The 26,737-nt window shown below is 44.0% G+C and overlaps 2 protein-coding genes and 1 long non-coding RNA gene across 3 annotated transcripts; 1 reads left to right on the top strand and 2 right to left on the bottom strand.

The window, feature by feature from the left end:
* Positions 1 to 470: 470 nt before the first annotated feature.
* Positions 471 to 9,045, bottom strand: LOC149267905 (uncharacterized). The gene is made up of 3 exons (XR_016270875.1): positions 5,362 to 9,045; positions 4,819 to 5,297; positions 471 to 4,762 (listed from the first exon to the last, which is right to left on the bottom strand). It is a non-coding gene; the product is annotated as an uncharacterized LOC149267905 (long non-coding RNA).
* Positions 9,046 to 9,142: 97 nt separating this feature from the next.
* On the top strand, positions 9,143 to 14,094 carry LOC108619897 (protein mab-21-like). Its single transcript, XM_018016715.2, has 3 exons — positions 9,143 to 10,832; positions 11,975 to 12,531; positions 12,645 to 14,094. Exons 1-3 carry the CDS (start codon positions 10,630 to 10,632, stop codon positions 12,992 to 12,994), a joined length of 1,110 nt encoding a protein of 369 aa, XP_017872204.1. The 5' UTR covers positions 9,143 to 10,629; the 3' UTR covers positions 12,995 to 14,094.
* A 4,792-nt stretch (positions 14,095 to 18,886) lies between these two features.
* On the bottom strand, positions 18,887 to 23,792 carry LOC108619896 (pancreatic triacylglycerol lipase). Its single transcript, XM_018016714.2, has 3 exons — positions 23,063 to 23,792; positions 20,108 to 21,012; positions 18,887 to 20,041 (listed from the first exon to the last, which is right to left on the bottom strand). Exons 1-3 carry the CDS (start codon positions 23,178 to 23,180, stop codon positions 19,451 to 19,453), a joined length of 1,614 nt encoding a protein of 537 aa, XP_017872203.1. The 5' UTR covers positions 23,181 to 23,792; the 3' UTR covers positions 18,887 to 19,450.
* Positions 23,793 to 26,737: the final 2,945 nt, after the last annotated feature.

The following is a 26,737-nucleotide window of genomic DNA, read 5'->3' as shown; positions in this document are numbered from 1 at the left end:
GACTATATATAATTCATATACCTCTATAGTACTTGCATATATAAATCATATCTTTAATATTTATATTTGAAACTATATAAGTCTATTATCATATAAGTCTATTATCATATTCCCCACAGAACACCTCACATATCGTATATTCACAGTATTCTATATGGAATACTTCACTAGATTTCCGCCTATCGACTGCTATTATCATTCCAAACTGATCTAGAAACTGGATAATCACCTGTCTGTGCCACCTGACTAATTTTGGTGGGCGTTCGATCTTTTATGGCCAATTATGTTCGCTTTGGCCTGTGGTCTTCGGTGTTTGGTCTGTGGATGATATTCTTGATTTGGCCGGAGCTCTTCTTTTGGATCGGGTCATCAGCCGGTTGGTTGCGCTTTTAATGAGTTGTTGTTTATTGGATTCCATTTGCATTTTAATATGACACAAAACAAAAAGTAAAAACAAAAAAACGCCGAAATTTATTATTTGTTGTTGTTTGCGGTCGCTAATTTTGTATTATTTTATTTTTCATCTTCTTCTCCCTCGACTATATATATAGACGGGCAGAGGGAGAGAGAATTGCTTCCCACACAAATTAAAGAACAATTAATAAATGATAATTCCGGCAGTCCCCATTGCCACCTCTGCTCCTCCTCAGCCGCCGCCTCTTCTCTCCTGTTGACTCCTTTCCATTTGAGCTGTCGCCTGTCCATTGGCATCATCTTCATCAGCCAAATGTCAGTGGGGGCCAATTTGTTAGCCAAGTCGGAATCATCTTCGCCTTCTTGTTCTTAGTCTTGCTCTTGTTGTTGGCCTTGTTTTTTGGCCTGTTTTAATGAATTCGATGCAATTTGTATTAATTTAATGGCCAGCCGCAAATTTTTATGAACATCCCATAATCACATTTTGAACACACAATTTGTTAACTCCCGATACGCAATACGCATATTTTTATAGGGTATTTTTATGGCATGTGTGCGTGTGTCTAATTCGGAAATATTAGGAATTTCTTAGAGAGAATACAATTTTGATATAAGCATGTTGACATTAGGAATATTTTATATGCGTATATCATAAAGTCTATAGAATTGGTTGATCTATTCAGCAAGTGCTATAGATATTTCCTGTGAATGATTGATATATTCTATATATATGCATATTTCATCATATGAATATGTGGTGAAATTTACGGTACAGTTATGCCAATCTGTTTCCTTAGGGAATCTCTAGAAAATTTGTTATATTTGATTCATTAATATAAATCTATATGATATAGTAGAATAGTAAAATGTCATTAATATTGTAGATATTCTATAGCTAAAGCTATATATAGATGGTAGAGGTATGAATAGATAGATATATTTCATATAAATGGGTATGGGTAAATGGTTTGGGTAGGTAAGCGTGATATATAGATAGTACAAATGAATTTTCCAAATGGAGAGCATGGATGGATTATATGTAGATAGATTGTGAAGAGAGCCAAATAGTAACGCTAAAAAAATCTAAAGAGTAGAGTCGAAGGTATGGTATTCCACTAATCATAACTAATTTTTGCCGATTTTTATAGCATATAAGCCAAGATAGAGAGAGAGGGGTAGATCAACAAAGAGCGAGCGAGAGGGTCAGAGAGCATGTTAATGATTCAGCTACATTGGGCTAAGTACGAGTAAATGCTGTGATAATCTGGCATTAAAGTTCCCAAAGACCCCAATATGATCATAATGGCGCTGCAGCTGGAGCTGGGGCTGAGATTGGAGCTGGGACTGGAGCTGGGGCTGGGGCTGAGGCTCAGTTGGCTGAGCAGCTACCAAAACGAGAAGGATTTGTGTGTACGCCTGTCAACCGGCATCAACGAGGCACAGATGCCCCATCTACCTGTCTCCCCCCCTTGCCACCCCATTGCGGCCCCCGCTCGCCCACAGCGCCGAGCTTTGCATTTCTTTAAAGCGAGAATCAAAACAAATGTTTTATTTAAATGGTTAATTTGATCAGCTGCAAACCGGACTTGGAAGCGCGCAGCTTGAGACGCGATTTGCGAATTGCGATTTGCGAACCGAGCAGCCTGGATGCGAATCTTGTGTGTTGCAACGCCCAAATGAGCAGCTTACACCATGATCATGATGACGCTGAAGATGATGGGGATCAGGATGTGGATGACGATGAGGAGGTGGAGGTGGAGGTGGAGGTGGCTCTGTGTGCAGCGAACAAATGATGCGTCTGTGCCAAATCGTGAGAATTGCATTCGAGCCACATCAAAAGCAAAAACAAGAATCAAGTAAAGGTGATCTCTGAGCGAGTCTGCTCGACGGACTGATGCCCTGCAAGCAATCAAGGCAATCGGAAAGTGTAGTAAGAGGACATACACGACTAGTTGATGCCCTATGCGGGAAAACTGAAGGCGTATCCAGTTGCAGTGGGGCATGATCAGATCAATTCAAAGCGCAGCTACCCGCCTTTGCGCCCATTTCTACAGGGTATACGAGTCCGCCAGCCATTGGCAATTTTAATTTGCGGGCTTCAATCAAGCTGCAGTGGCTGACAAGTCGCTGGGCTGGACGCGTGGGGCAGGGCCAGGCTAGCATTAAGCCCGCCAAAAGATGAGCTGTTGCTGCTGCTCCTGCTGCAATTGCTGCTGCTGCTCCTGCTGCTGCTGCTGCTGCTGCTGCTGCAGTTGCTGCCACTTGCGTTGCGTCGGCGCTTGCCACTTAGCATAAACGGCAAATGGGGCGGGCAAGGGAGCGACGGGGGCAGGGCGTTTGGGTGGATCGCAGCGCTTGCGTGAGCCAGTCGAAGTGAGCCACGATCTGTGTGGCCCTCGGATCAGGCTAACAAGCTGTAATTAGAGCCCCTTAGCCTGTCATCGCCAGGGTGCTTGATTATAGCCTTTTGACAAAAAAGCAAATATTCATTTAATACGCTTCAGCCACAAGCGCCGCGAGGCAGAGCGCCGAGCGCCGAGCGCAGCGAGCGGAGCGAATGAAGAGGCCCACAGACTTCACCGAAGTTGGCAACTGTTGCGCGATCGAGGTAGAGAACGTAACGTAATTACGAGGCAGTGCGCGTCGAGCCGAGTCGAAACGAGTCGCACCGAGTGACCCATTGAAGGTAGCAAATCAGTGCACTTCAAGCTGAACGAATGGGCATACCCAGCTGAAGTATACCCGACACGCGTTCTTATATACGGCCCATGTTAGCTGAGTTAAACACAGATTCCTAGAGAATAATCCAATTCTCGACACATGTAATCCATAACTAAAAGAAAAGATGATTAAAAATATTATTCTCTTTAGGGCAAATACTTTAATCTCTCAAAGAGCATTTTTTGTCTATATATTTATCTCTCTACATATCCATATATGTGTACATCTATATATCTATATATCAATATATCTATATATCAATATATCTTGTATATGTCTATATATCTATATATATTTATATCTATATATCAATATATTATTCACTATCCATGCACTCATCTAGTTAACTAACCCTTCCATCCATATATCTATCTCTGTCTCTTTATATCACTCGCTCTCTATCCTTTTCTTTTGCTCTCTCTTTTTATTGCTTTCTCTTTCCATGTATCTCTCTCGCTCTCTCTTTCGCTGTGCCATCTATGCATTTATCCTTTAATTTTTAAGCTTTTCATCCTGATCTGTTGCGATCATAGAGTCCTCCTAATGTCACAAAGTCTTCACTTCTGCTCAAACTCTGCATTCGACTCGATAAAAATGCAAACTCCCTGGTTATGTCCTCTCTAAGTATTGTTAGAGTTGTTCTAAATAACAACAACATTTACTTACTATATCATAGAGTATCTGCCGTAATCTCTTCTCTAGTTAAGTCAGCTCTGGCATTCAAACCGTTTTCCATTGTTGGTCTCCAGGAGGCCGCAAGCCTTTGTTGAGTGCCTCTTTCAATTATATATTGGCTCATTAGTGATGAAATATGAATTGCATTCAGTGGTCCAGTAATCCAACTTTATCAATTTAATGTGGACAAGTTCCAAATCCAAAATCCAAAATCCAAAGCCTAATTTCAAACTTGCCCAAGTGCAATGCCCAATGTTTGTAGTCGTTTATTTGTTCGTTGTTGTTGTTGTTGTTGTTGATGTTGTTGTTGTTGTCTTCTGCCTTGACAATCGCACGCCCATTTTTGGTTAAAAACAATGGGTTCAAACGGCTGCGCTTCAGCGGAAAACAAAAAGCAGCCAACGAGCCCTAAATCAATCACAAGCAGCGACATGTCAACAGCCCCCAGTGATCGTAGGCTCCTATCTCCCCAGCATTCTCTCTCTCTCTCTCTGTCTCTCGCTGTCTATCTCTGTTTCTCTCCCATTCTCTCTCTCTCTCTCTCTCTCTCTCTCTCTTACTCTGTACAGTAGCGGGGCTTGCGTACACCCGCGCCCCTGCCTTTTGTGAAGCGAAATGTCAACGTGATCATCGCAGCTTGAAAAGGGCCGCCGCCTTAGCCAGTCGCATATATTGGCCGTACATATATATAGATACACATAGGGACTGAGGCCTGGGAATAGGGTTTGGCGACTACATACGTGGAACGTGGCCAGCCCGGGACAGCAGCAGCAGCAGCAGAAACAACGACGAGCTCTGTGCGCGTGATATCTGAACTACGAAATTGAGATCGATTTTCGTGTACGTGTCTGAAATGAGAATCGACGAGAGCGATCCACAGAATGACATCGTGAGAGAGAGAGAGTGAGAGAGAGGGTGAGCGGGAGAGCGGGAGAGCGGGAGAGGGGTATAGCTGTAACAATAAATTATGATATTATTTCTCGTTTGCGTTGCTTTTTTTCGCCTTACCTAAATTAACCTTAAACAAAGTGACAGGCCCTTTGGCTGAGTGCCTTCTGCGTGATTAGCGTGCACTTGTCGTCAAGATCGTAAGTTAAGAGATCGGAAAAGGTACGCTGGGCGGCAAATGCGATATGTGTAATTAGTATGCCAGGCAGTGGAACGCGAAACACATGTACGCCCGACTAGCCAATGTCCCGAGTGGATCCAGTCAACAACATTTGATCAGTCGATCATCATCATCGTCGTCATCATCGTTCCTCGAGCAGCGGCACAACGCGGCGCATGCGTAATGAGGCTTTCAGTCTGCTGCTGCATCCGTCTCTACAGATACAAAAACTATATATGTGCACACACACACACATATATACACATGTATATATGTATACGTAGGTATATCTGATTGCGCGACGCTTTGGGTGCCAGTCGTTCGCTTGAGGATCGACGCTGGATCGTGGATGGATGGATACGTGTCGCTGATTTGTTCGCTGTCATAATTCAATAAAGTAGTCAAATGTCACCTGTACTTAAGCAAAAAGCGCAGGGGCTTACCTTTGTTATTATTTCATTGATGTGCACTGACTGTGTGTGTGCGTGTGTGTGTGTGTGTAAACGGGTTTATTGGCTACTCGAGCGTTAATGCAAATCCGCTTAAAGAATGCTTTTTGCATAGCCAACAGCAAGAGACAGAAGCAGCAGCAGCAGCAGCAGCAGCAGTCGAGGCGAAAGCTAAAAGGGGCGTGGCAGTGGGTTTTGCCCTGAGCATGCCCTAGTCCTTATGAATTCAGCACATGTTCAGCTTGAGCTTGAGGAACTGCTGGGAAAGTGAAATGAAGAACTTTTTTTTTTGCAAATGGCGCTGCTTATGTTAGCTCTATGTTAATGGATATGTTAACGGTAGTGTTAATGCCAGTGAAATGCTGCTGTTACTAATAGTTCATACTCTCCTTTTCTGTACACACAATAAATTCTATTAAAATTCTTATTCATTATGAGATTTAAGTCAGTTTGTCAATTTAAGTAAAATTTCATGAAACATTATGGAATTCCACATACCTACTGGAATACAATAAGATATATTTTCGTATTGATGAGAATATCTTATGTCGAATTGCTTATTTTATTTTTATTGCCAATAATTTTATTATATTTATTTATTTTTTTTTTTTCAAACATGAATGATTTCGACTCACAGCTCTGCATTTTCCAACTTGGTACTACTACAGGGTATTTCAACGCTTTCATTTGACTTATCTTTATGAGCGTACGCCATAAGTGAACTCTAAACACTCAAAAATATCAAAAACTTTGTAAATTTCGCAAATCACCTGAAGACCATTAAAGATATATACTATATACCTGGTAGAGCTGGCCGTGTGTCCACTTCAGTGGTATTTTAGTATCCATAGAGCGGAATTACTTTAGCTGGATGCATGTGAAATTTAGTTATTGTTCTTTTCCATAGAAACTTGGAGCAGCTCGTCGAGCTGGTCGCTCAGCTGGACAGAGCGATATATCTACAAGATAAACGACTGCGTTGATGGTCAACGGGCGACGACGGTGTCACAGACGCTTTTTTTTAACCATTTGTTTGAAAAAAAAAAAAAAAAAACAAAAAACAAAAAAAAACACCAACAACAGCGAGAAGCAGATGAAGTAGAAGACAAAAGAAGCACACGGGAGCGAGAGAGAGAGAGAGACGGAAGGAGAGAGAGATGGAGAGAGAGGCGAAGGAGCAGAGCTGGCGGATCCAGCGAAAAGACAAACGTTGCGGCGACAACGCAGCAAGTGACAAACGTTTAGATGGATGGATCGTTCTTCATTTGGGACCGAACCGACCCGACCGAACCGAACCGGACCGGACCGAGCCAGGGACAGAAGCAGAGGCAGCAGAGGTAGAGACAGCGGTAGGGGCAAAGCCAGGGGCTACGGTCCAGGGGCAGAGCAAGCAAATAAACCAACCGAAAAACGCGACGATTGCACATAAATTATATTCAAATTTCTTCAAGATCTAAGAGATATATAAATACGGTAAAAACATACACACACACACACACACTCACTCAGAGTCGAATTTATAGTACATGCTCGTTTCCACTTTTTACCATTTGCTGGTCTTTGTGTCCGTCTGTCGCGAGGTCTCACTGTCGCTCGCCTGTCGCCCTTTGTTTCAAATTTATGCAGATATGCCTACTCTTATCTGTGTGCGTATGTCTGTGTCTGTATGTGTGTGTGTGTGTGTGTGTGTGTGTGTGTGAAAATCCCGCGCTAAAACTTAACCAAATGCTGTTGTAAACTTCGCTCCCACCTGGCCACGATCCTTCACTGATCCACGCGACGCGACTAAATCGAAATCGAATAGAGAATCGTATATCAGCGGAGCATTAAGAGAATAGAGCGGAATGGATCCCCATGCAATATATGTATATATGTATGCATGTAGATTTATATGTATCTACATATAGGTCTCTAGGTCTCTGCATCGATTGTGCGGAGTGATTATGGTCAATGATATGCGAGCTCGATGGCAGCGCTTCCTGAATTCAACAAAACATTTACAAATTGACCCCAGATATGTTTCAAGTATTTTCATTGTTAATTTATTTATGAATAGTGGCTACGTCCGTTTGATTTCGATATATTTGATAGATTTCACAGCCCAAACTGTCCACAGATAAATATGAAACTGAGTGGGTCGTAAAATCACGATGACGATCATCGATGAGCAGTTGTAATCGTCGTAAAATAGTAACAAAATTATGATAATTTCGAAAGAGTTGTAAGTGACTGACTAAAGATATGCTATATATGTATGCAAGAGAGGAAGAGAAAAAGAGAGAGAGAGAGAGCGAGAAAATAGCTCAACTAGAACTAAAAAATTAGAAACATGCCCTAGGCATATTATAAATAATACAATAAATATAATTTATATAAAAAGAAGAGAGAAAGAGAGAGAGACAGATCGAAAGAAAAGGATAGAGCAACAAGAAGAAAGAGAGATATGGAGATTGAAAACCAAAGTGAGAGATAGAGAACGGGAGACTTAGGGAGAGAAAAAGAGAGAAAAGTGCAGAGACCCGGACAATACAGAAAATCAGAAACAGAAATAGCAAAAGAGAGAGAATATGAAATATGGGGAAGAGAAAAGAAAGCGAGATAGATGAATAAACAGAGAGATAGAAGGGTGTTAAAGAGAGATTCAGATATAGAAGTGGAAAAGGTCTGAGACAAAGTGACGAATTAGGAGAGAGAAAAAAAAATTGAGATATGGAAAAAGAAATGAGGAAATAGAGATAAAAACGACAGCGAAAGAGTGAGAAAGTGAGAAAGAGGGATTGATAGAGAAATATGGGAGAGACTCAAGAGGACAATGATTGAACTATTCCTCAAATTATTTATTTAATAACTATTAACACTTTATATAAATTAGGGATAATTATATCTACATGCACTTATAGATATTATTGACCTCAGCCAGTGAAATGTCTCTCGAATACCTATGTAACATATGTCCCATAGAAACAATTTACCGTTCGAATCTTGAAGAAGTGTCAAGAGAGACAACTGCTTGCAGCTTGAATATTTTCGACAGGGTATTTAATGCGCGTCATTCCGTGAATATTTCTCTCTCTTAAATATTTGTATTTTTATTTCCGTTTGTTTTTAGTTTTAGTTTTTTTTTTTTTTAACCTCTTCTAATCAGAGTTTTATATTTTTGATCTTTGTGTTCGATGTTTTCTTGTTTTATGCGCTGTTTGTTGGCTGCTTATGTTGACATCCATTTGAATTAGTGCCAAATGCAAAAGATTTTCATCTAATTGAAAGCAACAACAAAACTAATGTTGACGAATGCTTTGATCTGAGCCAATAGCTCGACTGCTCCAACGATGACAATGCGGAACACTTGTCCACGCGAGTTCCCAATCAGAAGATATATCGAGCGGAGTTCTGAGCACATTGGCTATATATTAAGTATATGCAGGGTATATAACTAGAGTGATAGAGTGGGGGGAGGGGGACGAAGAGAGGCAGAGGGAGAGGGAGAGGAGGGAGAGAGAGTCAGAAGTCGCGCCTTTTGCTTTTGGCTGGAATAACGCTGTCAGAAATTGCCAACTGGCACATTAATCCCGGCGACATATTTATGAATGTATCCGCATATATATATATATGTGTGTATGTGTGGGAATGTATGTATCTGTGAAATGTAAAACTTTGTGGTGTTCGTGTATCCGTGAGATATAAAGATATCGACTGGACGAGGGTTGCTCGCGGCCCGTTGCTAAATGAGTGCACATTTCAGATAAATTATTGCAAACAATTCGTGTACGACGGCGTCTGGCACAAAATGTATTTAACAAATTAAATTTACACACACACACACACACACACACTCAAGCCAGAGAGCGAGCGAGCGCGAGAGAAAGAGAGAGGCAGAGACAGGCAGAGAGTGGGCGAGAGCGAGAGAGAGACAGAGAGAGGGAGAGACACTTCAAAGAGCGCGCCGCTGCATGACAGACGGACGCAGCGACAGGCCGACGGCATGTTGAGCGCTCGCTCGTGTGTATCGCCGCGCTCTGTGGGCGGAGCTTGCGCCAGCCAATGGCAGCGCCACGCGCAGAGCGAGAGCGAGAGAGATAAGCAGCGGGAGCGAGAGAGGGAGGTGTGGACGCTCTCAGATACTTTGGCATGGCTGCAGGCGCTTTGCCTTTGATTAGTCAGCGCTCGGTGCAGTTAGATGTGTGTAGGTATCTTGCAGATACAGATACACAGTTACAGATGCAGATGCAGACACAGATACAGATACATTGTTGTTGCTGTTCTTGCTGAATTGGCACGAGACCAGCGAGGCGACAATCACGCGGTCCATGTGTCACGTGACACGCTGACAGTTGCAGCTGCATCTATATCTGCATCTGTATCTGCATCTGTATCTGTATCTGTATCTATGGCTGCATATGTATCTGCGTTTGCAATTGCATTGGTATTCGTAGCTCTGGCCGCAGCCGCCTTTGTGGGTGTACTCATAGCCCATTCATGAGACACTCACACTCACACACACACACACAGAGTGCACTTTTATGTGTGCGTGTGTGTGCTTTATCTGGCAAAGCTGTAAATATTCGCGAGATTTACAACGCCAGCAACGACTCCGGACTCCGATTCGTACTCGGACTCGTACTCGGCCGCGTATCTTTTCGCCTGAATCGGCATCGAGTGTTTTGTTAGCTGGCATCGCAGCATCGCGTCGAGGCTGTCGAGGCTGTGGCAGAGGCATTCGACAGACGCACGACAACTCGGCTCGGCCATAACGCATCCGCATTAACGCAATCGCAACAGCTAATCCAGCCCGGCACGGCACACACACACACACACACACAGATATATAGAAGATACGCGACATTTAATATAAATACAAAAGCAAAGCCAAAGTCAAGAGTTCGCGCTGCGCTGCTACCCATTGTTGGCACTTCGCCTGTCAACGTAACTCACAATTGAATTGTTCCTTTGTCTACTCCTGCTCCAGCTCCAGCTCCAGCTCCAGCACCGCCTTTTCCTCTTTCTCCGCCGCCTCTACCCGCAGCCCGGCCAGCAGCCGCTTCCGATTTCGTTTGCAGCTCGCATAATTGGCATACGCTCGAGGTCAGCTCCAACTCCAACTCCAGCTCCGTCTCCAGCCGCAGCTCCAACGTCAACATCAACGTCAACGCCGCCGTTTGTTGTTAGCCGCCAGCCGCCAGCGCGGGCAGCCAACCTTCTGGGGACATCCTGTCCTTGGGCATCCGATTGGCCCATCTAACATAAATATCATTGTAGCTCGAGATGCTGGTGCCGCCGGATATGATGGCCGCCCAGACGCGCATGATTTACCAGCTGAATCGCTTCTGCGCCGAGCGCGTCCAAGCGCGCATCTTCAAGACGGCGACGGCCATTCGTGAGATCTGCAAGATTGTCCAGGACATACTCAAGGAGGTGGAGCTGCAGGAGCCCCGCTTCATATCCAGCCTGGTCGAGTGCAACGGCAGGTGAGTGGGTAAATCCAGTTTCTGACAGTAGAAAATCTCTACTCGGATTATCTAGACAAACGAAGAAACATTTTATTGATTTTTATGAAGCCTTTAAGATTGAGAAATAAATAAGTTCTTCCTAAAACTGATGTTATTCAGGGTATATATTGGAGTGATATAGTCTAAAGTATTTATAGAGAGAGTGGGAAACATGAGAGTAAGTGAAAACCGAATGAATAAAAGCTTTAGAACAATATTTCCGATTTATTCGTACATTCAGTCGAATTTAGAAATATACTTAACAGTCGTAGTATCAAGGATTCAGATAATACAGGTTATGCCTTAGCCCTAGAATTTTCTAGATGTTTTATCGATTTTTCCACCGATGACACGTTCTGTGGATCTGTCACGTCCTCAGAAAGGATTCAATGGTCAAGATAAAGATGAACTATTTGGCATATTTTACATTTCGACTTGTAACACTTTGAAACAGATATGAATGGACGATTTTATCTGACTAGCTATTATGCTCCTTTACTTCTACACTCAATGTAGATAATACAATAGTTCTAGAAAACATTTCTAAAATTTGATCAACTTTTGAACTTAATCTCAATCTAAAAATTTAGTCAGATGTTAGTTGAGATAAGATAGGACAATTAATATCTGATCAGATTTTGCGATATGATCTTATGTAGTATGTATGTATGCACAAATATATATATTTATATCCAGAAGTAGACGTCGATTCTGAAATATCAAAGATATACACGTAGAATAATAAATTATAATTATCAAATATTATAATTTATAGCTTTATAGCATATGTGTAGAGATATCATTAATCCTTCACACTTACTGCGGCGCTCGTCGGGTAGATGCAATCGATATTGAGCAGTAGGAGAAGCCGAGGAGCATGACTTGACAGCAATGACATCGCATGTTTCATGCCATTCAAGAACCGACTCAGTGTTGCCGTTGTTGTTGTTGTGCGATTATAGCAGGTGAGGCAGGAGAGCGCTGACAGGTATCAGGCGACCGAATTACGCAGCTCCAATTGGCAGCCATTGATTAGACGCAGCCGATACCGAAGCTGAGTCGAAAATTACAATACGTTTCTGTATTTACGTGTGTGTGTGTGTGTGTTGGTTCCATTGCAGATTCGAGGGCGTCGAGGTGATCTCACCGAATGAGTTCGAGATCGTGCTCTACCTCAACCAGATGGGCGTCTTCAACTTCGTGGACGACGGCACTCTGCCCGGCTGTGCGGTGCTGAAGCTGAGCGACGGGCGCAAACGCTCCATGTCGCTGTGGGTGGAGTTCATCACAGCGTCCGGCTATCTGTCGTCGCGGAAGATACGCGCACGCTTCCAGACGCTGGTGGCGCAGGCGTGCGATAAGAGCATCTACCGGGACATGGTCAAGATGATGGGCGATACGACAGAGGTGAAGCTGCGCATCCGGGAACGGTTCGTGGTGCAAATAACGCCGGCTTTCAAGTGCTCCGGCATCTGGCCGAGATCGGCGGCCCATTGGCCCATGCCGCACATACCCTGGCCGCATCCCAACATCGTGGCCGAAGTGAAGACGGAGGGGTTCGATCTGCTCTCCAAGGAGAGCATCGTCATGCAGAACAAGAACAACAACAATGCGGCTAGCATGGAGGGCGATGCCTGGGTGCTCAGCTTCTTCGAGGCCGAGAATCGCCTGCTGCAAGGTGAGTGAGCGGGGGCAGGGGGAGGGAGATGCGGGAGAAATTTAACAATCTATTGGCAACTGAGATGACGAAGATGATGATGATGATGATGATAATGATGTGAATCTTCAAAGGTGGCTGCCGTCGTCGCTGCTTGAGCATACTGAAGACGCTGCGAGACCGGCACTTGGAGCTACCCGGCAATCCGATCAGCGCATATCATCTGAAGAATCTGCTGCTCTACGAGTGCGAGAAGCATCCGCGTGACTTTGAGTGGGACGAGGGCTGCATTGCGGACCGTTTGAATGGGATCTTCCTGCAGCTAATCTCCTGCCTGCAGTACCGTCGCTGTCCGCACTACTTTCTGCCCAGCCTCGATATGTTCAAGGGCAAATCCCCCAGCGCTCTGGAGCAGGCCGCCAAGCAGGTCTGGCGTTTGACTCGTGAGATGCTCACCAATGCGAATGCCTTTGAGAAGTTGTAAGCGCAAAAGTAAGAGAGAGAGAGAGAGAGAGAGAGAGAGAGAGAACGTGTAATTTTGTGTATGTGTGTGATTGTAAATGTGTATGTGTGTGTATAATTCAAGGTGCTAAATTTTCATTGTCACAGCGCAGCGATTGCGCTGATCTGATAAGCGAAATGCCATCACTGGCAGCCATTTTGTGCCATGCGTGTGCCCCCTTGTGTGTGTATATGTGTGTGTGAAAATGTGCGCATAGCTGCAAAAACAACAACAATAGCAGGCGGCGAAACCCGAAGTGTTAATGCAAAGATGCGAGATAAGCCGCACATTGCCCACTCCTCAATCCAAATTCGCTGCCTCTGCCGCTGCCGCTGCTGCTGCTGCTGCTGCTGCCATTCCCATTGCATGCCTGACTGCGCTTAGCCGGCGAATATTGTTTTTAATAACTCGCCGCTGTTCGCATGCTTCGCCCAATGGCCAAACACAATGGCAGCAACAACAACTGCAGCGAAATAACAAAGCAAGGCAAAACGTAACACAAACAGTTACACCAACAACAACAACAGCAACAGCAGCAGCAGCAGCGGCAAGAGTGAAAAGGAGATACAACAACGAAACATAAAAAAAGAGCATTTGTCGGCTTCGCTTTGCAAGTGAGCTCAAGTGTGAGGCGAATCCGTTCTCATTATCGAAATTGAGTGCTCACTCTCTTAAGTACTCGAAATACCAATACATACAAAACAGCTGTATGCGAACAAAAAGCAGCAACAACAACTACGACAAACAAAACTTCAATTACACATATGTACATATACATATACAAAGTATAGCCATGTATTTACTCCGGATTTAGATGTCAAGATATTTGTTGGACTTAAAAAACAGACAAAAAGTTTTTGGACAATACAAATACTACTTAAATATATAGATATTTGTCTTCCTCTTTGAGTTATCCTACACATATACATATGTATGTAGAAACTGTAAGTGAACATTTTATCAAATTATATTAAATTCTTTTTTTTTAATATGAATATGTATATTATATAAACTTAATTATTATACTTAGATTGCTTAAGAAACAGTTGAATGAAATAAATTTTAAAATAGCCCAAGGCAAATTTTATAAACAATTTTTATCTAAAAATTTCACATATGCGTACATACTATATGGAAATATGTTTGTATGTGTGCGTAAATGTATGTAAATAAAGCAAATACTATTTGCTTAGTCGCATGCGTGTACGGCGCACTAATACTATTAAAGCTACCGTCAAGGCGAATTGGTTATACTGAGCATAGTTGAAAATGCAGTTCGCCGCAGAGCACAAGACGGTGACACACTAATACAGAGACAATTACAGCTTTTTAAGCTCAAGTTGAGAACAAGTAAATACCATGAGAAAGCTGCGTCACAAAACTTTAAGCTGCATTTACATCCTTCAGGACTGTGAGAGAGAGAGAGAAAGAGGGAGAGAGACTGGAAGTGAGGGAAAGACAGAAGAGAGCTCATTAAAAGTTGGTAGCTGTTTGCCATGCTGACTGTGAGTTAGTGTTATGAGTATTGCTCGATCGCCAAAAAGAAAAACAAAAACAAAAGCAACAACAGCAACAATTTATTTGTTGCTCTTAGTGCAGGACAGCTGCAGCGACAACTGAGCATCAATTTTATTACCCTTATTTATGGTTATGTTATTCCTGGGGCCTCCAATGAGCGCTGTCCTTCTTCTGCCTGCACCTCCACCACCTCCTGCTCCTGCTTCGTCTTCAACCTCTGCATACAGACAAAAACTTTTCAGCGAATGTAATCGATATTTTTTTTTTTTTTTTTTTTTTTTGTATTTTTGCTTTGGCTGACAAAAGATGTTCCGCTGCGAGAAATCCATTTACGTATAAGTATATACAGATATATGCGTATATATGTATGTCTGTCTTACCCAAGTGCGTAGTTTAATCAAAGGTAGAAGGGGGCTGGGGCGGCTGAGGTTGGTTGGCTGGGGTTGCTGCAGAGGTAGCATAATGCGATAGCTAAAATAACAAATTATGCTGAAGCACGCAGGATCATATTACAAACATATTGTATAGCTAACCAGCCAAGCCATTATGACAGAGAGACAAAGAGCGAGGGCGTGTGGGAGTGAGGGAGTGAGGCGTGTAGGGGTGGACGCCCCTGTGCTTAAGCGGGGCGTGGCAGCAGTTACTGTTGGCAATGGGAAAAATAGCATCAGGTGATTTGCGGTCGAGAGCGTCACGACGGCTGCGCACTTGAGGAGCTGAGGGGCAGTGGGGGTGGCCTGCAGGGGGAGGCTGGGCTGGGGGTGCCACGTGTCCGAAAGCCGCATGGACCATGTGAACGGCCGCAGGCTGCAGATAAGGCACGTTTATGAACTAGAGAGTAGAAATTAGAAAAATGTTAGCGCAGCCTTTTCCGGTAGGCGATGGGCGGGGGTAGAGCGCTGCCAGCGCTGGAAGGGATCGGGGTAGAGCGCCCGAGGAGAGCTAGCTCTACGCTTTAGTCTCCAGCTTTTTGTGTGTTTTGACAAATTGTACATGAAATGCAATTAAGAGCTGGGCCCAACAACAAAGGCAGAAAAACAAAGCGCACCGAAATCCTTTTCGCTTTCCTTGACGGGCTTTTTGTGTTTGTTTTATGTCCTTCGCGCAATCCTTTTCTCTGCGACCTGTCACAACTTTGCGTAAAGCCAAATCGACCCAAAACACTGAAATGTCGCCCTTTGATTTGTTTGCCTTTCATTATGCTCGGCTCTCTGTGACATTTATGTAATCGCTGCCTTCGGCCCTCGACTCTCGGCTCTCGGTCCTCGGTCCTCCACCCCCCAACCACCAACCTCCAACCAACCTCCGCCCGTGGGCGTGTCGCGCGTTGACAGGCGACTTGGTATAATGCCCGCATTGTCAAGGGAGCTCCTTTTGTTTTAATTGTTTACTAATGATATTTAAATTAGTGCTCTATATGACCGCAAGCGGTTTCTTTGTATTACTCATTTCAACTCCTTTTGCTCCTTGTTTCGTTCTCTGCCTTACATTTTGTCATCTCATTTGTTTGGCAGCGCGCTCTCTGGCTCTGACACGCCCCTCGCTACGCAAACGGCTTTGTTCCCTGCAGACGTTAGCCTGAAGTTAAGAGCGAATGTTAAGTTAACGGCAACCTGAGAAAAGTTTCCTTAAGACTTAAGCACTCCAGTTACTCCAGTTGCGTAGACCTTATATAGTATTTATTCAGTTTTACAGCTCTAGCTGAAAGCTGTTTCTAATTTACTATCCCATCCACGATTTCCTACTATCTTTCCCACTCGGCGACTCTGCGGGTCAATCAATCAAGATTGACTGCGTGCAATGCATGGACTATCGCATACAGAGAGCACTCTGATTGAAGACACGCTGTTGCTGGAGAGTCGTGGAATTCTCTCTGCCTCTGCCACTGCCTCTGCCTCAGCCTCAGCCCCATTGTGTAGGGGCAGGAACTGGGATAATTATGTCGTCATTATCAAAAACACGTGGTGCAATTTAACAACATGCCACAAGGAGTACGCCGGAGCCACACGCCACAAATTATGAATATCAAAATGTGCCCAAGATAAACGACACAGGAAAAAGGCAAAAGTTTTCAATAGCGAGTGTGACACAGAGAGGGAGAGAGAGAGAGAGAGAGAGACAAGGGTAGAGAGAGGTGAGGGGGGGTGAGAAGCGCACTGAGAGTGGAGATTGGAAAATTAGTTTTCCACGCATCGTCAGCAAACACAATGGAGCATAGAGGCTGGGGGCTGGGGGCTGGGGCTGGGGCTGGGGGCTGACGAAGGTGGTTGGGGGCAGCTGTGGCACCTACACACGATAATTTATAGCAGATTGTCGCCTGCACGCTACGAGAGCGAGCGCGCAGCAGAGGAAGAGGGAAAGAGAGAGAGAGGTAGAGGAGGCGAGGGAGTGGGCTGTACCGCTTCAATAGATGAGGCGTATTTTTGGATGGGCATTTGCATTCAATTACGGCAGCTGCAAGCCGGACAGATTTATTTTTATGCACGCGCCATAAACGAAGCCCCAAAATGCGCCACAGCTGGTCGAGGTAACGGGAGTGGGGGTGGGCAAGGGGTAGCGCTAGGGATAGGATTGAGGATGGGGCTGAGGCTGGGGCTGGGGCTGGGATCTGGGATCTGGGATCTGGCGTTGGCTGCGCTCAATCATAATTATGTGATTTGTTTGCGACGTGCAGGCGAAAGAGTTGGGCGGGGGCCGTTAAGTAAAGTGGGGGCGGGCAGCGACTAATTAAAAGCGAGAGCCCAATGCCGGTGGGCGGGGGTAGGTGTCTGGGTCTGGAGTCTGTGTGGTTGTGTGGCATGTTGACGTATTGTCGCTTGTGTCGGCGTTGTGGAAGTTATGACATTTTGATTTGAGTTGCATTTGATGTCGCTCAGCCGGCGCTTGGCAGCTGATTTATGCAGCAGGGGGTGGACGAAAGAGTGAGATAGCTAGGGGGGGGGGGGGTGCCGAAGCGGTGAGCAACTAATTAAGATAGAGGCGAAGCTGAGGTCGCAGCACAGCTGCAAACAATTTACGGACGAGCAGCCAAAGGATTGAGAAGCACAGAGAGAGGCAAAGAAAGAGAGTGATACAGAGAGGGGGATGGTAAGCGGGGGACAACAAGTGACATATATATTTTTTGTTTGATTCCAAATCGATTAACATTATTAATGAATATGCGTGCGTATTAGAGAAAACCACAAAAAAAAAGCAGGAGAAAAAAAAACCAAAACATGCGACATACCTGAAAAGGAGAGAGAGAAAAAAGGTTTCCCAACGAAAAAAAAAAAATAATATGTTGAAACAGTTGTGAAATTCCGAGAAATGCCCAAAGCAGAAGAGGCAGAAGAAGAAGAAGCAGCAGCAAGAAAGATTGTCAACATGATCATCAGCGACGGCATGGTATGGAGGGCGTGGCAGGCAAAGGGCGGCGGCCAGGGCTGAATGCAGCAAGCAGAGCCAAAGAGCCGGCGGAGCCGAAGCAGAACTTTGGAGCAACCTGTGGAATGTCCCAAACAACGGCAAAGGTAGGCCAGAAGAGGCGAGCAGTAGGGGAGGGGCGGAGAGAGGCACAGTCAAGGCGAACGAGTCAAATCAAAATGCAGATAGTATCAATTATATGTAAAGAGATACAGATACAAACACACACGCACACACACACACATGAGATAGATGCTGATGACAAGATAAGCATTTAAATTATTAACAACAACAACAACTAAAGGATATATGTATATGTGTGTATATATGTGTGTGCGTGCGTGTAATTCATTAGAAACCAACAGCTGATTCGCTTTATAAAAGAAGTTTGCTTCCCAAGGAATGTGAGATAAACTAACTTTTTTTTAGGGAATGATCTAACGGCAAAGAAGCTCAACTCGAGCTGGAATTGATGAGTGGTATATACATATTTATAATTGCCTTGATTTACATAGAATTTCAGTATTTTTCATATGACGCTACGAAAGCAGACTGAAAGAGAGAAAGAGAGAGAGACATATAGAGCGGTTCTAGATGACGAACTTAAGGAAGCTGCATAGGATCTGGATAGGAAGAGGGGAGCTGAGCCCACAAATTGCTTATGTAGCTGATTGACCGATTGATTGACTGATAACTAAAGACAGACTGACTGAATGACTGACTAAAGCCAAACTGATTGATTGTCTATTCACCAACTCTCAAGAGCTCACCAACGAAGGACATTCAATCAGAAAATGTCTGATGAAATGATTGATTAACTAAATGAATGACTGATTGATCCACTGTGTGATTATTGTCTAGGATATATGCAACAGCTTACATTTAAAGAATCTTAGATCTGAATATACAACTATAGATAAGAGCTCCTGCCACCTCAGGAAAAATAGTCAAGTATTCTTTTCATCTCTTTTTTTATTTCAAATAAATTTCTTAACATAAATACGCTAATTAAGTATATTTAAAAAAAAATGAAAAAAAAAAAAGTTAGATAAGCATAAATAACAATTAGACATGCATATGTATGTACAACTATACATATATATTATATATTATATATATATAGATAAATAACATTGTGCTCTTCCTCTTCTGCTGCAATTTGAATAAATTATGGGACAAGCGCGAATACTATAATAAAATACAAAATGCTGCTTAGTGTGTGGGTGTGTGTCTCTGCTGAACACAAACAGCGGGAACAGTCGAAATTGTGCTCAGTTAAGGCGTACAGTGTACACAAAAGGAGAATAGTTTCAACTCTGCTCAGCCAAGACATAAACCAAGCGAATTGGTTGAGTGCCTTAATTGAGTGACAATAATTGGTGAGCTTCTATCAGCCAAGACAGAAACCAAGCGAATTGGTTGAGTGGCCTCACTGAGTGAGAGCTGTTTGTGTTGCCCGCTTTTGGGAGCAGCAGAGCAAAGCTATCGATGAATTGAACTAGAGGCTAATTGGATGGGCTAGTCCTTGCAGTAATGCGCATGCAGAATATTCTCCGTGCCGGACAGTATGGCACCCTCGTGCAGCGGACAGAGCTTCAGATAGAGATCACTCGACTCCATCGACTCGATCAGAATGTACTCGAGATAGATGCGCGGCGAGGAGAGGATGCGCCACGTGAGCGGATTGAGGAAGTTCGTCTGGTACTCCCAGTAGACGCTGGCGTGTCCCGGCTGCTGCAGGTCGCGCCCAGGCAGCAAGGCCGTATACTCGAAGCCCGGCTCGAAGTACATGGCCTTCTGTGAGAACTTCATGCGCTCCGTTGTCTTCTTCTTGTTGCGCTCCTCGTGCAGGCGAATGGACAGGGTGCCGATCTCGCCGCCGTGCAGTGTGCTCTCGTCGTGACTGGAGACACGCACCGTTATCCGATAGTGCGCCCGGCAGAAGGGCGGCCGATCGCTGGTCATCATATAGAAGACGGGCGGCGGATCCTTCGGCTTGATCAAGCCCCGCGACTTCTGCTCCTCGTAGTCTTGCTGGCTATGGAAGCCCATGCGCATGCACAGATGGCCCGGCTCATCGCAGCTGATGCACTTTGCGTCCTTGAAGCTCTGCAGGATCAAAGAAAACGGATTAGAGCTGCATGGCCAACCAGGAGGCGGCTCCCTCTCACTTACCTCGTACGAGTCGCACGTGATGCCCAGGAAGGGGCACTTGCTCGTGATGCTCTCCATGAAGAACTGCTCGCTGCGCAGGTGATTGCAGCCGATGAACTCCTGCATGGTCATGAAGAAGGTGTTCTTCCGGTTGTTCTTCATCACGTCCTGCAGCTTCTTGTCGCAGCCGGGATTGTCGAAGCCGCCGTTCGGATAGAAGTCGACGTGGCCGATGCGCTGAATGATGCCCAAGCCGCCCTTCATCAGCGGATTGGCGTCCGTGTGCAGAATGTCCACGAATTTCGCATCGGAGCGATCCAAGCGCACAATCCTATCGGTGTCCGTGAACAACGGCGCAGCCGGATCCAGGCCCGTGATGCGGCCCAGCTTGAGCCCAAAGTCGTGCTGCAGATGATAGCCCGCATAGCCGGATAGATGGGAGCCCAGCGAGTGGCCAATGATGTGCACATTGTCCAGATTGGGCATCCGCAGCTCCTCGTACAGCATGTGAATCACGTGGGCAGTGATGGAGCCGACGAGTCGTATATTGGCCACGGCCTGCACATACGGCGGACTCGAGCCCCCACCCCAGTCGATAATGATGACAGCGCACTCGCCCTCCGCGCACTGGCTGAGCAGCGTCCGTCCCATCTCCAGCATCCAGGGTATTGCGCCCGACTCCAAATAGCCGTGCACCACCAAATAGAGCTTCCCCTTGGGATTTATGCCCATGGTATGCACACTGTCCGGGTCGTTCAGGTCAATGTACTTGGCGTGCTCCATGGAGCGGTCCGTGTAGAGCGTGTAGTGCGGCTCGATCTCCGACGGCTTCTGCGGGTGCACGCTGATCGTGCGCGTCACCGTGTTCCACGGCCCGTTGATCGGGAAGCAGCCGTAGACGCCAAAGCACTTCACCTCGTTAATATCTGTGAATGGGAAAATGGGGAATTCAAATTAGTGCTATGTTAGCAACAGTAGTGGGATATGTTATGGGACTGTTGAGAAATCGAATTATCATTATGACTGCAAACACTGAAGCGGCAATAGCAGCTAGAAAATGTTATTAACATTACATTCTCGGATTAACATGCTGCAAATGTTATTATCTAACAGAACCTGTAAAGCGAAATACTCCATTTAGAAGACATTTAAACCTTCCTTGAGTCAATTCCTTTATAAATCGAGTCTTCTGCTATGAAAGGCGTGAAGTTTACCCTAACATTAGCTTAACATAGCAATCGCCATATGCCTAATGTCATTACAGGCTAAAGAATCTATAATTGAAATAATTAGAAACGACATTGAACATGACAAGCGATATGTAGTTAGGGTATGTTAAGTCACTGTTAGACTTTAGCCAGCTGGCAAACTGCACTTGTTCTTAGCCACTGTTAATTGACTGTTAGCCAATTAGCAATGTCATTGACTGTTCCATCAAGCGCAACATTTCCTATCGACTTCCTTTTCCAGCTGCTCAACGTTGCGTGGCACTTGGAATTCGCTCGACCGATCAGATGATCAAATGATCAACTATCGAAAGATCTAGAGATCAACTGAGAATTGCTGATGAATTGCTGATTAATTCACTAAATGCCAAATTATGATTGTCATCTTTGCCGTCATTCTCGATTATTGTCTGCCGACTTTTACTCGATACACTTCAAGTTTTGCTATTTCACATATTCGTTATTCCAATTCTTGTATTTCTGTTGATCATTGAGTCTTGTATGATTTCGTTAGCATATCCATTGAATGTCGACTGGAAAAATCTATTTGCTGTACTACTTTCCGTCTGGCAATCGAGCTGAGTGACCCAACTAGCTAGTTGGGTATAGCTGAGCCGTATGCAAAAGAAACTCATGGAAATGGAATTGAAATGTTTCTCTCTCTTTTTACGCAGAGTGTGCAAACATTGTGTGACAGCTTTTGGTAGTCGACCTGCAAATACCCTGTAATTGCCTATATCACTATAATCAGTTTAAAGCAGCTTTACGTACTTGACTCAAGTTGAGCCATAAAAAAAACACCTATAGTTCTTAACTAAGTTTTTATCTTAATTGCAATGTACAAGTCGTTAGTGTAAATGCTTTTTTCGCTTAGTCATCAAACTTGTATTAATGGAGCGTACACTCATTTTGAATATACATGTATAGGGTATATTTAGCAAGTCTTTCTCTTGTTGAGCTTCCTGTATTGGTATATGCATATAAGTATGTAAGATTTGAGCACTTTTTATCTGTATATATGCACATTCCATATCGCCTGACACTCTGCGCTATCGACCCCAGACACAGACATTTGAAATAAGCTAAGAACTTAAATATTGATAGTTATCTATCTATACACAGATAAAGCAAGAAGTGGCTAGAAGAGGCTTGCAATAGTTAGCCAGATATTTGAGCTGGGAAAAGTATTTGGTTTCCTAGAACTAAATAATTTAAGCTGCAAAAGCTTTCTAGCATATGTTTGGAACTATTAAGCTTGAACCATAGTCCATGGATTCATAATAGTCCATGTAACAGAAAAATGTTTGGTTCATAAACTGGGTATGATGGTATCCAATCCATCTAGGAAAAGTATTTGATACATAGATAGATATTGAAAACATAAAAATTGAACTAGAATCCGGCATAAAGCTTCATATTGGAACTATTTAAAATTTTAACAAAGAAAGGTATCTGAAAGATTCAGTTTGGAACCATCAGAATTTGAGCTAGACTAATACTAGGCAGAGCTTGAGAGCTAGAAACTGTGAATATCTAAGAAATATGCAAATATGCATGCTAGCATAGGCTTCACTGTACCATAAGCTACACTGCGGTTTTTCTATTATCAATTGGGAACCGCAAGCTAAAAATAGAAAAGCTCTGGCCAAAGGAATTTCAGCTGAGCAATTTGGTCACCTAGATTAGGCAATCGGCGGTGTCTGCGGTGATAGATAGACCCGTTTTCAGCCGATCTGGTCGGAACACTTACCGCTTTTGGGTGCCGGTGGCATATCGATCAGCGTGTTGACGGCGGCTCGGCTCGTGTGGTTGGCCAAGTAGAGCATCGTCTGCAGCATTAGGCCACCTGTTGTGTTGGCCACATACATTTTGCTCGCCTCGATGGTTCTTCAGCGCACGTTGTCAATTGTTCTCGTTGTTGTTGTTGTTAAGCTAGTTGTTATTGTCGTTTTTCACCTGTTGCTGTTGCTGCTGCTGTGGTGCAGCCTGTCTGCATTTTAGGCACAAACTAAACTAAATCACATTTATACCGCACGTCAAAGTTTTTAATTCTATAAATTGCTTTAGTTTTGCTTTTTATAGATAGCTTAACTGAAGAAGCTAAGACAGTTATTGTCTTTGTTTGTTTAATTAAATTAATCTTATCGTAAATAAATCGCGCACTTCTCCCTCTCTCTCTCTCTCTCTCTCTCTCTCTCCCTGTCTCGCACACACACTCTGCAACTGTCTATCTATATCGGTGTCTCGCTCACACAACACCCGACATTCACTTTGGGTCTCAGGTATAAAATTCTGCTCAAGTTTTTTTGCACGTTTCTTTCATTTGCACCAGCCGAGGGGATTAAGAAACAGAAACTGAAACAGAAGTAGACGAAGTAGTTGAAGAAGAAGCTGAAATGAATCTCCCGTAAGTCCCGTTATTTGCACGCGTTGTCTGTTGCGTATGACGGCCGACAGAGCACTGAGCCAAACAGCTGGGCCGCACGCAATTTGTACGCGGCGACGGCGACGGCGACTTGAGCTTCGGCCTCGCCGCTGCAGCTGAGCGGGGTATAACGGCACTGAGATAAGCTTTGCCCCGCTCCTCCTACTACACGAGCATGCAAAGCCCAGGCTGCAAAGTACAAAGTGACGTCGACAGCGATGCCGACGTCGCCGCCGACGTCTTTGTCAGATGCACTTTAAACACGATAAGCGCGACAAGCGAAGATCAAAGTCGCAGCGCCGCCCAGCCAAAAGCTCGCAATGGCTTTGAACTGAAGCTTAAAGCTTCTGACGCAAACTCACTGTAATAGAATAGCGGAAGAAGCACCGAAAAGTGATGAGACAACAGAGCAAAGACACAGCTTGGAATTGGCATACGTATGTATGTATTGCAGATAAAGTCGCCTCCTACAGACTGATGACTGTACAGTGGAGCGCGCAGCGCGCTTATCGCCTGCCAATCGGCAAAAATAAGAAAAACAAAACTCAATAGAAATCTCAATTAGAAACTGTGTCAAGCTCTCACAGCTGGCCCGCCCCCCACCAGATTCGGGGCGGGTTCAATGCAATTGGCATCTGTGGAGCGGCGCGGCGCGGAGGGTGGCTCAGCTGTTATCAGCGATCTGGTTCCGTTACGGATTCGGATTCGGCATTCAGGGCAGCGAAAACAGAGTCCGAAGTCCGTTGGCAAAGGTGTTTACCGGCCTGCCAGTCACTTGACTTTTCCACCAGGATCTCAATGCGCCATTGACGTCAATGGGTGCTGCTGCTGGACCCGATCGCCCAGAATAAACCGGCTCAGTTATCGCCGCTATCAGCGATCGCTTCATACTACATCATTCTTCTTCTACTTCTTCTTGGCTTTGCTTTTGTTTTTACTTAGCTTTGCTGTTTATGCTCATCTCTCTCTCTCTCTCTCTCTCTCTCTCACTCTCTCTCTCTCTCTCTCTCTCTCTCTCTCTGTCTATCAAACGAACGAGCGCAGCGAAAGGGGAATACCACACACACACACTCACAGCTAGCTGAGGGGTCGTCGGGAAGAGACGAACGGGGGAAGGAGGAGTGGGACGTACGGTTAACATTGGTTTAAAAATAGAATCGAACGTCTAGGGAAACAAAAATTGGCTTAGTTTCCACTTTATTGACTTAGTGCAATCGAGCTGGCATTTCTATTGATTTACATTCTGGGATTACGGCAAATATACCACCTGGGATATACCCTGTAGAGCTGTTGGAGGAAATAGTGCTTGATAGATAAGGCGAAAGCAAGCAGAGACAGTCACCAATAATGATTATTTATTATCTGTTGCAGATAAAAGGAGCAGTCGCAAGAGTACGAACAAATTTTAAATAGATAGACGTATAAATAATAAATAATAAAATCGAATAAAGCTTATTCAAATCTATATTAATTTATAACTCTGGCCTTTGTTATATTAAAGAAGGGAGTTAACCTGAGCTCTTACTCTTATAACTGGAGATTAGTTACGAAGATTCCGCCTCTCTCTCAATTTAATACCCAATACATATACATCTCTTCCATTTAATACTCTTATACCTTATGTAGATGAAATACCCTTATTACAGATAGATGGAGGAGTCGCTTGAGTAATACAAATTATATATAAATATATTGAATATATTTAATTAGACTATATCAAGAGATAGATAGGTGATAGATAGATGTAGAGATCATCATAGCCAAATTCTACTCAATTCTAGAATACCCCTTTAGGATATTTCGTTTATTATAGGTAAATGGAGCAGCCGACTAGCCTCTGCAAATAATGGATAGATATAGATTAAATAAACCTCTTTTTAATTCCAATCTACCTATATATGCCTATATCGCACCTAATGCATCGGGCAAACAGAATTCAAGACTGTAGCACCCTTATAGAGTATTACATCTGTTTTTCGCTTGAGCTATTATTAACAGCCCAACACACTGATACGATGTTTGTTTTGCAAGCGCTTCAATCAATACACAGTATTTGTTGTTTTCATTGCACTTTTCGATCTGTTTTCCAGAGAGGCCCATAGATAGTCGCCTCCGTGGAGGGACAGAAGGCCGTTGACGTCCGTTCCGACAGTTGCGCGCTCACACACTTGTTTATAATTGCAAAGTGCATTATTGAATAACGCAGCCGGTGGAGTCCAAGGGGGGTGGAGAGAAACAGAAACAGCGAAAACAAACGCCATAATAACATAACACTAGGTCAACAACAAACGAGCCTCCTGCAGCCAAGCACGCCCATAGGCGAGCGATTGAAATTTGTTGAGCTCCAATTACGTCAAACACTTTGAGGTAGCTCCTAACTACACCTAACATATGGTTCATGTTTACGTAGAGAACTGGCAGAAACTTTAACTGACAGTTGAATTCGGCAGGCAGATCAGACATTATGTAAAATATGCCTTAGATCTGACTTAGAAGACGGACTGTGTGTACCTGATCTAGATCAGAATTAGATATGCTTATAGCACATAAACTTGTCAAGAATTACTCCATAGAAACCATTACATAGATCAAGGGAGTATTTTAAGCAATATTTCTACTTCATTTTAAGAGTCAGAAGGTAAGGATCAATGTAACCTCAGTGTGCCTCTTCTTAGTGAGGCTCCATCTCTATCTATCGCTCTATCATTCTGTTTCTATAATACTCTCAGTTTCGGTCTGTTTTGCTATCTCCTTCTGTTTCTCCTCCTTGCTCTATTGTTCTGTGTTTATCTATCTATGTCTTATTATTTGCTTCTATCTTTTTTCGCACTCCCTGATTATCCACATAACTTTCATTGATTCCCTCTCTCTCTCTCTCTCTCTCGCCCTTTGAGGGTCTCTTATAGGAAACTTCCATTGCAATCTAAACAAACAAGAGCTTAGCTCAGATTTTCCCCTAAGCAATGTATATATGTAAATAAATTGAATCGAACCTTAAGT

Source organism: Drosophila arizonae, chromosome X, assembly GCF_054131065.1.
Source record: "Drosophila arizonae isolate 15081-1271.41 chromosome X, UAZ_ARI_1.0, whole genome shotgun sequence".
NCBI lineage: Eukaryota > Metazoa > Arthropoda > Insecta > Diptera > Drosophilidae > Drosophila > Drosophila arizonae.
This window is presented reverse-complemented; position numbering and strand designations above follow the sequence as displayed.

What these genes read in the sequence shown, in the direction of transcription:
- LOC108619896 (XM_018016714.2), bottom strand. Translation starts at nt 23,180, where the DNA reads ATGTATGTGGCCAACACAACAGGTGGCCTAATGCTGCAGACGATGCTC. An exon ending in GCCACCGGCACCCAAAAGCG is followed by an intron (nt 21,013 to 23,062) that starts GTAAGTGTTCCG and finishes TCCCATTCACAG; the next exon opens with ATATTAACGAGGTGAAGTGC. An exon ending in TCACGTGCGACTCGTACGAG is followed by an intron (nt 20,042 to 20,107) that starts GTAAGTGAGAGG and finishes TTGATCCTGCAG; the next exon opens with AGCTTCAAGGACGCAAAGTG.
- LOC108619897 (XM_018016715.2), top strand. Translation starts at nt 10,630, where the DNA reads ATGCTGGTGCCGCCGGATATGATGGCCGCCCAGACGCGCATGATTTAC. An exon ending in CTGGTCGAGTGCAACGGCAG is followed by an intron (nt 10,833 to 11,974) that starts GTGAGTGGGTAA and finishes GTTCCATTGCAG; the next exon opens with ATTCGAGGGCGTCGAGGTGA. An exon ending in CGAGAATCGCCTGCTGCAAG is followed by an intron (nt 12,532 to 12,644) that starts GTGAGTGAGCGG and finishes GAATCTTCAAAG; the next exon opens with GTGGCTGCCGTCGTCGCTGC.